Raw genomic sequence first — 14,823 nt, 5'->3', positions numbered from 1 at the left:
CATTTCACACCTCCTAGGGGAAAAAATAGGCAAACAGCTGGAAATTATTGTACAGGTTAAGCCCAAGCAGGCTAATATGCACACATGCAACATGAGCCTAAGAGACTGGCATGGTTACCAAAGCAGAGAAAAACAGATGCTACAGAAATCTAGAGGAAACAAATTGTGTACCAAAAAAATAGAAAAATAAAGCTAAACTGACATAGTTTGAACGATTTGGGGTGCTTATCTGTAAGATCAAACAGGTAACACTTTCTGGGTACAGGCAATCCTTTTTATCCGCATTTACTGAGTAATTTATCATATGTGACCTCTTTAGTACTTGATGAACATTCCCTATGGGTTTATTAGTGGCTATATTTGGGAATGCTGCTTCCACAGCAACGGCAAGACAAACCAGATGGGGAAGCATGCGTGCGCTCACACATAAATGTGCACAGTACATGCTAAATCTTCATGACAGCTCCAAACAAAGTCTCCACGATGGCAGCAAAGTCAACAGATGGCTTTGCAGTCATCTTTAGGTAATCCCACATCTGATTCAGGAGACTAGTTGTTAGAAAATCAGGGTATATCTGGTTGCCAGGAATTAATTCCACTGCCTCTTCCTGTGCTCCAAGATATGTGGGAATTTTCTCAACCCAAAGGCATATATAGGTTCATTGAACTCTCAACAATCAGATGTAGAACAGTTTTCATCAAATTTTTTCCATCCCCAAACTACTCAAACTACCTCCACCAGCTATACGCCATTACACAGGATTTTCAAGCAAGGGCGTAAAGGTACATCCATCCCACCCCAACCGAGAAGGTGGTATAAGAAAGGGAGGAGAGAACAGTCCTAACATAAAAAATCACCATCCCCAGAGATTCTGATACATATCCCCAGCCAACACCCTGGCCCACCATCAGCTTCCCTGATACTCCTTCCCTTGTTTTAAAATTAAGTACGTTCAAAAAAAAAAAAAAGAGGCTCAAAACATAAGAAGCAAAACTGAGCAGACCTGAAATTGAGAAACAATGACTGACCACTATATATAAAGTAATGGCAAAGGCAGAAAATATACCCATAACTTTCCAAAGCTAAACCAACACTTGTTATCATCCCCTAGATCTTTATATAAGGGTAGCAGACAGAATACAGAAGATCCTGAATTTTGCAGGCATGTACTGTAAGGCTTTCCAAGTTGAAAACATTAAAACAGATTCATTTAGAATATTAAGTTCTAATTTTTTCTGTTTTACAAACAGAAAACTTTTTGCAAGTAGCTTTATTTTTCTTCAGAGAAACTACTCTTTCCATAAACATTCTATTATCTTCATACTTTAGATACAAAACAATGTTTTAGAATCAGCTCATCTTACCTGATTGATATGAAACTTCTCCAAGGTTATAAGCAACACAGAGAAACAGGCTCCACAATGGAAAAAAAATCACAACGTTGTATTGAAAAAGGAGATTAACAACTGCTTAGATGTCAGTAGCAACAGGGCTCCACTGCCACCTAGTCTTGCTTCTTATCTTTTGGGAATTTGTTTCTTTGTAAACGAAGCCAATGATGCCATTGCCACGTCAAGGTAAACATGCAGACATAACAGAAATCTTAATTATAAGGACAGTGAATGAAAAAAATTACTAACAGCCAGTTGGCTGTTCAGACAGGGCCTTAGGCTGACAACACAGCCCAAGGTCAGGTCCAAAAGGGCAGCTGTCATTTCAGTGAGTAGGAGAACTGACTCACATTAGCAAACTCACAGGAGACTAATGAACAAGGTGCCAATATATCCATTTTATAGGTCTAGATGTTCCATTCTTCAGGCTCTAATATGCCTATATGCTACCAAGTAACTTTTTCAGTTTTTAAAAACTATTCTGAGCTATCAAATTGGGTTGGCTAATTTTTAAAGAGGAGCCCTGGTGGCGCAATACTTAGGTGCTCTCAGCTGCTAAACAAAAGGTTGGCAGTTCGAACTCACCCAGTGACTCTGTGGGAGAAAGACCTGGTGATCTGCTCCCATAAAGATTACAGCCTCAGAAACCCTATGGGGTAGTTCTCCTCTGTCACATGGGTTCACTATGTGTTGGAATCGAAGCACCCAACAATTTTTAAAAAGGAAGTTTTTATTCCACGAATAGGGAACCCAACAAAGGAAACTGGGCTGTTTTTGCAAACTCTCTCACTCAGGTTGTAGAAGCACCTGATGAACTAGTCTTAATCCTCAAAACAGTGTATCTATCTACATAGTGGTCACGGTGTTTGTTTTTAGGTTTTCCAATCCTCTTGTTGATTGTACAAATTAATGAAAAATGATTAGTATATAATTCTCCTTTCTCAAGATTCTATGGGACCACTAACTTTTGTTTATCACACTGTTCTTAAGACAGATTATAATGAAATCTCTTGACAGAAAAACTAGTTGAAAAATGTCTGGCTTTGATTTAGGAGTTTGACTGAAATTAAAGTTTTTTTTCTGAATTTAAACCTGAGAGCTATAGGTAATTAAAAAAAAAAAATGGGTGAATGAATTGAACTATAAAATGGAGACAATTCAATCTTGAAACTCAAATAGAATATTGAAAACATTTATTAATAGATAAAAGTTCAATGTATTCTACAGAATGAAAATGCTGTCTTTTCCTACAGATATTTAAAGCTAGTGGCCCCAGTTTTCATTAATATTCATTAAAATCTATGAATAGCTTCTATATTTGGTTATTTGATCAGGACCACGGTGAAACCTAAAACACAAAATATAGGGATTAAACTAAACCTTGAGCAGCTGTTAAAAAAAAAAAAGAAGACTATACACACATTAAATAGGATTACACGCTTTAATCTGATTGACATGGAGGGAGGTGGAAGGACATGAAAGAAATTTAGTTTTAGTTCTTCTCTATGCGTAACCAGATGCTCTTTCCAGAAAGCATACTGAGCTTTTAAAAACTACATTTTATCATACTTCAGGAAACCATACTATGTGTAATCCAGGAAATATACTATTTGCAGAATAGGAAAATCATCATGAGATTAAAACGGAAGATTAAAACAAACAAAAAAGCACCAGGGTCTTGGGCAGTTCTAAGGTGAGTATATCTGCAGAAATAGTATAAATGCTCTTGACTGGTTGCTATGGAAACATGCTAGTGAGGATTGATACTTGGTCCATATCTTATCATTTTTCTAAACATGTTTCTTTGGAAAATGGCAATATTGGCAGGGAGTGAAGCTGTCCTTTTAGACACCCAGCTTATTAGCCTGGGTGAGAACAACTTTGAGAACTGGCATGAAAGCAGAGGTCTCACTGAAGTTGCTGGTGCTGACTATGTGGGTATGGATGGTCAATCCTTCTGGGTAGTTTCTCGTTTCAATGCTCCTTGCAATGTTGTGTAAACCATTGATGATTGCTGGTGACAGCTGAAATAAAGGTAAAGCCAAGAGAAAGAATTAAATTAAGGGAGAATTTCCTATAAGACTTTGTATAAACATTAAACCCAGATATCCAAAAGGGCCCTGGAATAAACATTATAAAAACTGTATAAACCGTTAAGCACTTCTAGAAATAGCTTCTAGCACCAAGGACTATTTAAGTTATAAAACAGGCCATGACAAAATAATTTATGTGAGGAAATTATTTATAAAACTCTAAATATATAAGCCAGGTATTTTCCTACTTTAGAAAGGAAGCCAGATTTCCTCATCATGTGTTTACACTCTAATGTCTCTCTCCACTTAAAAGCTTAAATTCTTCAATTATTTTATATATAACCTCATACCTTTAAAAATTTTCCTTATGCGCATGAAGGAGGTTAAAGACTCTAAGTCATACCTTAAAGTAAGGGCCCAATTTAGTCTAAAATTTTGTTCATAATACAGACTCTAAACTTTTGGTCTACTTCCTTTCAGCAAGGCAACAGGCCTCCTCATGTATTCAACTCATCCATTCTTCATTGCTTTTTATAATTCTCACTGTCAACTCTCAAAACTTGTAGTTTTTTTTTTCCATGTCATTACTTAGAATACATAGCTATACTTTTGAGAGAGGACTTTACTTCGATGAGGCCACACCACTTTCATTGTTTATGTCAACTTTCGCTGGTTTGGTTCTCAAGAGAGAAATGGCTGTCTTCATCTGACAGGATTGGGTGTGGGGAATGGGGTGAAAGAGTGCTGAAACACACAAATATAAAAAGAAGAGTCCCAGTTCTTTTCTTCTCTCTTATCCCAGTGCTTTCATTAATAAAATAAAACTGTTCTAGAAAGAAATAAAGAGGTGGGACAAAGAACAGACGCAATGCATTTACTCCTTGCTGCTATCTTCACAGTTGCAGCACGTTAAACTGTTCGTCTTGTGGCTACATTTGGCTTTGCCTTTGTGTAACAGCTATTCTAGACAAAAGGAGCAGGAGTTTTTGACTATGAGAAAGACTATAGATTCAGTCTCTGAGAAATGGAGTATCTACTCACTCTCTAATTTCTTGATTCAAGGGACATATAAAACATACAGAAGAGGGTCAATTACCTTAATGCCAATACAGGGCAGTTTGTATTTTTATTCATTGTTATAAGAAAGGGAAAAATTATACTCTCACTCACACACACACACACACACACACTGTTCTATACCCTCCTCCTCAATGAATGAAATTTAAAATTGCATTCTAATTGCCATGACAATTTTGCCTCTAAGCATATTGACAGTGCTGATGAGACACTTATTTTACAAAGTTAGGGGCCACTTCCGTATTAGCAACTAGGAATAGATGATTAGCATAAATCCTTCTTTTTCCCAAACTTACTGTCTGTTCCCTAAGTTTATCATATAGAAACTCCAAACGTTTGCTGGCATCATCCAGTTTCCTCTTGGTTTGCTGCAGGAGAGGAAAAACAGATATGTTACATTTAAACATTAACTTTTTTTATCCAAAAAACTTGCCATATCTCATTTTACTAAACCTTGAAATAAAGATGTCGAACAGATTAACTTTATAAGAAATGGAGGCAACTATGATGAAGAAACTATAGCCGAGAAAACGACGACCAAGAAAGGAGCCCTGATGGCACAATAGTTAAGCACCCGGCTGCTTACCAAAAGGTCAGCTGTTCAAACCCACCAGCCACTCCATGGGAGAAAGATGTGGCGGTCTGCTTCCATAAAGATTAGCCTTGGAAACCCTATGGGGCAGTTCTACTCTGTCCTGGGTTGCTATGAGTCGAAACTGACTTAAGGGCAACAGGTTTTGGATGACCAAGAAACTTATACAACGTATTGGAACAGAGATCAAAAAAAAAAAAAAAAAACCCTCCAACCAGTTGCCCTCGAGTCAATTCCAACTCAGAGATGCCATGTGTGTCAGTGTAGAATAATGCTCCATACAGTTTTCAATGGCTATGATCTTTCTGAAGTAGATCTCCAGGACTTTCTTCCATGGGGCCTCTGGGTGGATAGGAACTGCCAACCTTTAGGTTAGTAGTTAAGAGCTTAACCACTTATACCACTTATGACTCAACAGAGATCAGAGCTCTATTAAAAGGGGGAAGAGATGTTGGTTGGATTTCATGTGGACTGCAAACTCACTTGTCAAAGTGTGTGTGTATGCAACTGCACTATATCCAGAAGCAGCAGGAAGGGCCATCTAGAGGTAGTAATGGGTCTGTCAAAAATACTATTTATAAACTTATTCACATTTGGTATGTTTAATTCTGCCCCTTTCTAACCCTTTAAAGCACCAAGGAAAAAAGAAAATTATATTCTGGCTACTTATGGTAACTAAGATGTAAGTAGTAAAGTGAGTTCTTAAATTAAGGATTTTTTCCCCGATCCTATTAGTAAATGAGAAAACCAAACCAAACCTGTTGCTGTCAAGTCTATAACTATAGTGAGATGAAACTATTCCAAAACTAGAATGTAGTTTTAAAATTACTATATAATTAACTTAATGTTAATGTCTATTACACAATAAACATATGAGTGACACCATTTTTTCAATATTTCTTGAGTGCCAACTATATGCCAGGTGCTGGGTACACATTTTGTGTCTCAAGGAGGTCACATTCTAGTGGGTGGGGAAAAGATTCTAAATAAACAAGTAATGTATCATATGTCACATGGTGATAAATGCTGTGAAGAAACATTGACAGAGTAAAGGTAAAGGGGCTGGAAGTACTGGGGGTGGATGTTACTTCATAGAGGTGAAAAAGGCCTGACAACTAAAGTGACATTTGAGCAGAGACCTGGAATGAATAAGGAATGCAGGTATGTGGGGGAAAAGTTGTAGGCAGAAGGAAAAGAAAATAAAAGTCCCTGACGCCGAAAATCTCTTGGTGTTTGAGAAAGGAAGGTCAGTGTGTCTGAAAAGAAAGAGATGAGGCCATCAAGGAGTAAGATTGTGCTATAAAATTATTTTGTGCTGTTTGGACATAACTAAAGTAAAAATGAAAATAAAGCCCTGCTGTAAAAATTATTCCAACTATTGATTAAATGGACTTTTGTGTAGAACTCTTACAGTCCATGCTCACTGTTAATCCCATCTAGCCACCAGCAGGACCCTACCTCAAGGGGCTGGGGCAAGTGGACAGGATATCAGAACTTCTCCCTCAACTAGTTACAGGGATTACATAAACAGTTTGGTTTACTTGGTTTCGTTCTTTCCCAGGGCTCCTGGGTACCCAGAATTTCTTGGAGAGGATGGTACAGTGACCTGTTGTTGCTGGTATTAGCTGCCCTCGAGTCAATTTCGACTCATAGTGACCCCATGTAACAGAGCAGAAGTGTCCCACAGGGTTTCCTAGGCTGTAATCTTTACAGAAGCAAACTGCCAGGTCTTTCACCTGCAGAGCCTATAGGTGGGCTAGAACCGCCAAACTTTTGGTTAGCAGCTAAGCACATAACCATTTGTGCCACCAGGGCTCCCAGAGGAGGTTAAACCTCAACAAAAAGTTATGAGCTGGGCCATGCACTGTGTGTCCTTCCAACTTCTCTATACCTGGCTCATACCTGAAAAGGAATGAAGTTTTGCCACATTCTTAACAGAACTCCTCTATTTTTGAATGACTATGGCCCGTTTGCAGCCCTGGTGGCATAGTCGTTAAGAGCTTAACTGCTAACCAAAAGGTCGGCAGTTCAAATCCACCAGCTGCTCCCTGGAAACCCTATGTGGGCAGTTCTACTCTGTCCTATAGGGTTGCTATGAGTTGGAATCGACTCCACTGCAATGGTTTGTTTTTTTTTTAATGGCCCGTCTATTTAGGGTATGCATAGGGAATAATGTAAATCTGGTTATCAGTTTCATATGCTCCTTTGGTTCCCAGCCTGGGTTTCCATTATTCCCAGAATGCCAGATGCTAAGGTTTGTGTTAACCCTTCTCTGCTGCTGTTTTCTTAACACTGTCAGTGCAGGGAATTGCTTTCCACAAGGCCAGCAGAAGGCTGCACATACTAATACTCAATAGTGGATGAAACAACAAATTCCAGAAGCTGTTTTTTAAGCACACAAGTGGCCAGTATCTAAATAAACATATTCAATGTTTGTTGGCAGAAACTGAAATTTCATTCAAAACAAGACTGGCTTTGTGGAAATTCTGCTGTTGCTGACACATAGGCATCCTTACCTAGTAAAATCAATTGCTTTAATTATAAGTCCAATATCTAAAACACTTAACTATTTTTTAAGATATTTGCAAAGTTATGTTAGCTCAGGAAAAAAAAATCTGAATTTCCTGTATGCAATTATTATGCTCTATTTATGTGTCTAACATATTGGATACTGATGAGAGGCAATACAGCAGAGTGGTTAAGAGCACGGATCCTAGAGTAGATTGTCTGTGTTCCAATTCTAGCTCTGACCTTGAGTATTACTTACCTGTTCTTTGCCTTAATTTTCTCACTTATAAAATAAAGATGGCAAATCCATCTCCTATAGGGTTGTTGTGAAGATTAAATAAATTTATATATAAAAACTGATTTTTTTTTATATTTATATATATGCATATATATGTACATTTATATATGTAAAGCAAACTATAAGTGCTAGCTTTATTACCTTTGTAGACATTTTTCAGAAACGTTTATCTTGTAGGACTTCAAGCAATTAATTATAGAAATGCTCCATATTTTAAGTAAGGAAAATGAGAGGAAAAAATACATACGGGATCTGTGGCTGAAGAGAGGCAGCGCTGAATAAGATCCTCAAATGTGGTCTTTAGAATGAGGTGCTCATCTGGAATGGGTTTCTTGGTAATTTTCTCTGTTGGCAAAGACTGTACATGCTGGAAGAAATAATAGTGCCAGAAATGACCAGAAGCTACCTATACATAAAGCTCTATGTGATAAACAGAAACCAACAACCTTGTAGATTAAAAAAAAAAACAAAAACAAAAACCATTGCCGTTGAGTCTCAATTCTGACTCATAGCGACCATATTCAAAACCAAATGAAATTGTAATATGTGAAATCACTTGGGTTAAGTAAAAATGAGAACCAGGGATCTAGTAGAAGGTACAAGCACTCCTCCTACAGCTTGAATTTTCATAAACAAGATTGAATGTAAGTAACTGATTAATTAGGGAACATGTGACAATTATTGTATATAACCGATAAGAAATAAACCTGTGCCAGCATGAAATAAAAATTACAAGGAATTGGAACACACAGCTGGCTGGTTAGAGTGGTTGCTTGCTATGCATGCTGGCTCATTTTTGTTTCTCCTGGCATTCTTCTATTCTTTGGATTACTCTTAGAGGTTGGTAACTGGGCTATTATCAAAACTGCAAGATTAAGCCATAGGTTAAGATAGAAGAGATCATGATGTTGTTGAGTGTACAGATAGAAGAAAAACAAAGAAGCAACATTTAAGCTCTGATTTATTAGCTTGTTCTTATTCATTTGTTAGTTTGCTCATTTGTTCAAAAAATACTAGGCATTAATTATGTGCCAGGCACTGGGTAGGTAATGATGAGCCAATACAAAAAGGATCTCAGCCCTGAGGAAGTCTACAGGCTAATGGAAGATACAGAAAGTAAATGATGTCATAAATGTATATGAAATAGCAAGTGTGGTAAGTTAACCCTCAGTGGAACCAAAAGATAATTTAACTGGATTTGACTGAAGGCAGGGGAAGGTCTCTTGAGGAAATGATACCTGAAGGATAAGTAGAAGTTTTTTTTTTTTTTAACCAGTTAAGTGGAGAATGAAAAGCATTCCTGACAGAAGGGAAAACATATACAAAACAAGAATCACGATACAAGGGAATAAAAGGATACCAATATGTCGGGAGCAGAGAGAGAGCAAGGAAGAGTACAGTCTGAGGCCTTCCAGACAATGTTAAGTATTTTGGTCTTTATCCTGAGAACAATGGGAAACTGTAATGTTTTAAGCAAAGAGGAGACAAGAGCACATTAAAGATGGATCAGATACTGGCAGACCCATTAGGGGTCTGATGCACAGTGTAGAAATTGTAGAGAAGGAAGATTGAGGAGTTATTTTAAAGGAGTATCAACAATATTTGGTGACAGATTTGAAAGAGAAATCAAAGAGTATATAAAGATGACTCCCCAGTTTTTGGCTGGATCAAATAGAAAGGATTATGGTGTCATTCTCTGAAACAGGAAACACTGCAAGAAGACCAGGCTTGGTACAAGAATATGATTTAGGTTTTGGACATGTTGAGTCGGAGGTTCCTCAAACACACTCAAGTAGGCAGGCAGCTGCGGCTCTGGTTCTATGAGTAGAACATAAGCACCAGGTCTCAACGAACATGAGAGGCTGGGTACCTTCCCAAAATAACTTAAGATTTGTAATCATAAAAACAGACAAACAACACATTCTTTATTATTTATATTCATGCATAAAAAGCAAGTCTTCCCACCTCCATCAAAACACCTTTTTTGTAAGGCAACTTTTAATACTGAGAAGTTCGTTAACTATCTCTTTATAGCAAAGTATTCTCTAGTGACAGAGATACAGTGTTTACAAATTTGACTTTAAGGAGTCAAAGACAGAGAGTAGAGCTAGTTTCTACTTGGGTAGGAGTTTGCTTCATCTTCTTAGGGTAACCTTTGACCCAAGTTTAATTATCATGAAAAGATGAATATATTTATCTTTGTCTAAGTCAGTTATATGAAAAAGTGTTAGATTTTTCATCTTCTAGGACCTTCTGAAAGAGCCATCTGTACGTCAAAAGCAGTAGAAAATTTTATTTCCATCCAAAGATAAGGCTGTATTCTTTGCTCTTACTCATATACACGATAAGATATAACTCATCACATTTTTATTTTACACTTTGGAAACAGCTTCTGCTTAGCAACTTAGGATGCAGAGGTGATATAACTGACCTTAAACTGTGGCTAGTGATGAAGTCAAGTGAAATATTCCAATTGCCAAGTTATAGTAAACATACATGATGCAAACATATAACCCTCTTCTGCAGAGTTTGTATGTGGCCTTATATGTGAAAGACAATATATAAATGGTCTATCTTTTAAAAAGGGTTGCCATTTTTTATTTAGGTTGTCTAAGTTGAAACTAAATTAAGATATATATAATCAAAAAAGATAAATACATTATCTTTTAAAGTTAACACATTAAAGCAATAGAGCCATCTCCCCATTCCACTTCCACAGATTTACTGTTACCTGGATGGTATTTCCAATAGGAGCCCCCGGGGCACCTTCAATATTGGGCTTTGAAAAAGATGGTGGCATGCCTGGTTGAGCAAGGGGTTGCTGTATGCCATGGAAGGGCTGGCCACCTGAAAGATGTGGCTGTGGGAATGAAGCTTGGTTTGACAGTGGTACTGGAGCTGAAGGTTGTTGCTGCAGCATCTGCGACTGCGGGTCACCCAAAGGGTTCATGATTGGTGACGTGATAGGAACAGGAGGCATAAAGTTTTCAGGCATCTTTTAAAAGACGGAAATAAAAAACACCAAGAGTAAGAATGACAAGGACAGCAACATTTCCTCAGCTTTACATAAGGGAGTTAAACTATATTCATGGTAAAATTATTATTTAATAGTAGTAAAAACCCATTTTTCAAATGAAATCTTATAAAGAATTCTACAAAAAAACATATAAAAGTAGAGCTAATCTGGCTAAGGCAGGGGGTGGGTAGGAAGTTCAAACCCAGACTTCTGTCTCGCCTGGCCCTCCCATACTTGCCCTTATAACAGGGAGCCAAAACTGTGGTGTTTTTGAAAATGAGTGTCAAAATCTGGAGAATTCTATCCAGCAATACTAGAACCTGAAGTGTCAATCTTGTCAATTCAATCACACGAAAAGTAGATCAGATTTCTGTGTTACTAACCTAAATTGGGGGCAACTAGGAGTTAAAAACAAAACAAACAAACTTAGAAAAAGGCTCAGGAAAAACAAAGAATCTTACTTTATGCTCTTACAGCTCTCAACGGTTACTGACATCTAAATAATGATCAGCTATGGGCCATTTCTTCATTCACATTATACAACCAATCCTCATTATTCGTGGAGTCTGTATTTGCAAAGTTGCCTATTCACTAAGATAGATTTGTAATCCCAACATCAATACCCATGGCACTTTTGCAATCCTTCATGGACATGCAAAGTGGCAAAAAATGTAAGGTGCCTAACGCGCATGCTCCCAGCTGAGGTCAAACAAGGTGACACGTTTTGTTTCAGCTCTCATGATGTAAATGAGTGAACTTTTCACTCTCTACTTAGCGTCACATTTTGTGCATTTTTGTGCTTTTCGCTGGTGATTTTGCTGTTTAAAATGGCTCCCTAAGAGTAGTGCTGAAATGCTGTCTAGTGTTCCTAAGCACAAGAAGGCTGTTATGTGCTTCATGGAGAAAATGTGTGGGTCAGATAAGCTTCATTCAGGTAAAATTTAGTGCTGTTGGTCTGGAGTTCAATGTTAATGATTCAATGGTATATATCAAATAAAAAAAAAGGTGTCCTTAAATAGAAACATACATAAAACAAGGTTATATATTGATCAATTGATGAAAATGTGATCAGGAGCAATGGTTCAGTATTAACTAATTCAGTGTCTGCAGCAATTTTATCGAACACAACTACCACGAATAACAAGATTTTACTGTATGTGATAAATAGTCCAAAATATAATTACCAAATTAATGAATAATGTTAAAACCCAAAGAGCTAAAATAATTCCTTAAAAAAAGCCCACATCATTTGAGAAGGCTGAAACTGTGTTTCATACTTTTTTGAAGGTCTACTGGGAATTCACACCTTGCCTCCTAAAAGGGCTTTACTTCATATTGCCATCATCAGACTAAGGCTTTTCTACTTTCTTTCTTTCCCTACTAGGTTAGCTGTATGTTTAAATACACTTGAAATACACCAGTCAGTAGCTTTGCCTTTAACAGGACCAGTGAAGTGTGGTGTGCTTCAACGGGCTACATGATTAACAGAATCTAGATGGACAGGCATAAATCTTTTTCTAGTACCTTCTTCTTGGGTACTCTGTTCAAAGCTGGAGGATCATTCCAACCATTCTGCGGACCTGTAACAGATAAGAGAAAGCATTTCCTTTAGAATTCTGAAATGAAGAAAATGAAATTGTATCCATCATGTAACACCTTGAGATTCTGCCTTGAACCTGAAATAACTGTTACAAAGGTTTTACCAGCTGAGCATGGGGAATCTCTCTGTAGTCCTGGATTCTCAAACTCATGACCTCTAATAGTCATAGGCCTTGGCTTAGGAGGCAAAATACCTTGCCATTACTTCCACTTAAAGTGAAAGAGCTGTGCTAAATGTACACATACTGAAGTCTTTATACTGGTGTATAACCTTCAAAGATCAGTTTATATTCTCACCTAATAAAGAATAATGAAATCAACTGAGTTTGCTAACAAAAAAAAAAAAGAATTCTGATATATTCAACACATAAAAGAATCCAAAGCAGCAATCTCCTATTTCTCAAGAAAGCAATTCCACATAAGCAGTTCAGTATAATCTAATGCTGAACGTGGTAAACATGGTACCACAAATGCTAAACATGGTTAAAAAACAAAAACAAAAGAACCCTCAAACCCACTGCTGAGTTGATTCTGACTCCTGGTAACCCCACGTGTTTTCAGAGTAGAACTGAACTTCATAGGGTTTTCACTGGTTGCAATCATATGGAAGTAGACTGCCAGACCTTTCTTCCTGGTGGTGCTGGGTGGATTCTAACTGCTAACCTTTTGGTTAGCAGCCAAGAGCTAACCATTTGTGCCACCCAAGGACCTAAACATGGTAGGAACACTTAAAAAAAAACAAAAGACAAAACCGAACAGAGCTTAACTGTATAACATCAATAATTATCATTTTTGCTTTGGGAATTACTTACAAAGTAGACAAGCATTCAAATATCTGTGCTAAATTTTTTTTAATGCCACATGGAAAAAAAAAAGTCCCAGGCTTGCAACAAATACAAAATTAAACTTTTGTCAACTTCAGTAAGTTTCCTCTCTTTAAAACAAAACAAAACCATCACCTTAAAGTAAGAAATTTAAAGCTATTTGTATTATCGTGTAAATTCAATCAGTTCTAAAATTTGATTCGATTAAGAAGCTCAAGGGAAAATGATACTGATCAGATATAGGATATCATTAGCTTTGAAGTTCGCATGCATTATTGTGAATGTCCATTCATTAATCATATTCAATGATTCAAAGATTTCTAAACGTGTATTTTATAACCAATTCACCTTCCAACATAGGTGCCTGGTCTTGGATAGGTTGATTTTCTGTAGACAAAAGGTAAACATCACTTAAATAATATTACCCCCAAAGAATTCTAAACTCTACTTATTTTATAATCATTTCTTTTCCCTTCCTCAACCCACAGAAAGAGCAAACTAATTTCATACGTGAATAAAACTTACTTTTTAACCAAGTCACGTGAAATGCCTTCTTTCTAATTTATAATCAGTTTTGGGCAATAGTGAACTCATAAAAGTTGTGTTAGATCCAATTAACTCTTAAACATTTTATTATACTGTCTTATTTAGAATATCAGTATCTCCCTAATTGTCTGCATAGATTATTATTTTTTTTTTACTGACCAATGAAGCCCAGGAATATCGCTGAGGGAACTGCACTTCCTATCATGTTAGATTCATTTTGTTATTATTTACAGCTGTGAATCCAAGTCACCTGGGGATCTTGTTAAAATGCAGATTCTAATTCAGTAGGTATTGGGACAAGACCTGAGATTCTGTATGTCCAAGTTAGCTCCCAGGTGATGCTAATGCTGCTGGTCCAAAAATCTCACTAAGTAGTGGAATTTAAGGAGAAATGGAGGAATTATTCTACACTGCCCTGTAGACTTCTGCACTGCATTTGTTAAAGATAAGAATGTTAGACAATCTTAACACCGTGGTGCCACTTTTCGCTGTGACATTTGGAAGGCCCCAATGGCCTGCACTCAGTAGAAACTACAATTTCTAGAGTCACATCGTGAATGAGTATAAATGAGAACGGGCCCAGTAAATATGTAACCATATTATATGGTTGTTTCTGTAAGAATACATGGATTTGGAGAGGGAGTAAGCACAAGTCCCCCTAGAAAGTCCTACTTCTCTTCATAGAACTGAAGCTTCTGGCGGTGGAGGAGGGGAAAGGAGGCTGAAAGCTTAAACTGTTATGGATTGAATTGTGTCCCCCAAAAATATGTGTTGTAAATCCTAACTCTTATATCTGTGGTTATAATCCCATTTAGGAATGGGTTTTCTTCGTTATGTTAATGAGACAGTATTAGTATAGGATGTATTTTAAGTTAATCTCTTCTGAGATATAAAAGAGCAGATTATGCAAGGAAGCACAATCGGAGGAAAAGATGCTC

The 14,823-nt window shown here is 37.1% G+C and overlaps 1 protein-coding gene across 20 annotated transcripts in view; it reads right to left on the bottom strand.

Annotated features, from left to right (window-relative positions):
• Positions 1 to 2,819: 2,819 nt before the first annotated feature.
• Positions 2,820 to 14,823, bottom strand: part of SEC31A (SEC31 homolog A, COPII coat complex component) — an 83,196-nt gene continuing 71,192 nt past the window's right edge. For 10 of the 20 annotated variants that reach the window (XM_010594099.3, XM_023553312.2, XM_023553314.2 and 7 more), the window contains 6 exons: positions 13,688 to 13,726; positions 12,441 to 12,496; positions 10,632 to 10,895; positions 8,148 to 8,267; positions 4,799 to 4,870; positions 2,820 to 3,416 (listed from right to left, as the gene is read on the bottom strand). In XM_010594099.3, the coding sequence (XP_010592401.1) occupies positions 3,237 to 3,416; positions 4,799 to 4,870; positions 8,148 to 8,267; positions 10,632 to 10,895; positions 12,441 to 12,496; positions 13,688 to 13,726 (731 nt within the window). In that variant the 3' untranslated portion in view covers positions 2,820 to 3,236. The remainder of the gene's footprint in view (positions 3,417 to 4,798; positions 4,871 to 8,147; positions 8,268 to 10,631; positions 10,896 to 12,440; positions 12,497 to 13,687; positions 13,727 to 14,823) is intronic. The other 10 variants (XM_010594101.3, XM_010594104.3, XM_010594108.3 and 7 more) reach the window with 1 other exon arrangement.

The sequence above is a fragment of the Loxodonta africana genome, chromosome 5 (assembly GCF_030014295.1).
Source record: "Loxodonta africana isolate mLoxAfr1 chromosome 5, mLoxAfr1.hap2, whole genome shotgun sequence".
Taxonomy (NCBI): Eukaryota; Metazoa; Chordata; class Mammalia; order Proboscidea; family Elephantidae; genus Loxodonta; species Loxodonta africana.
Note: the sequence above shows the minus strand (reverse complement) of the source record. Positions and strands in the feature narration are given on the sequence as shown.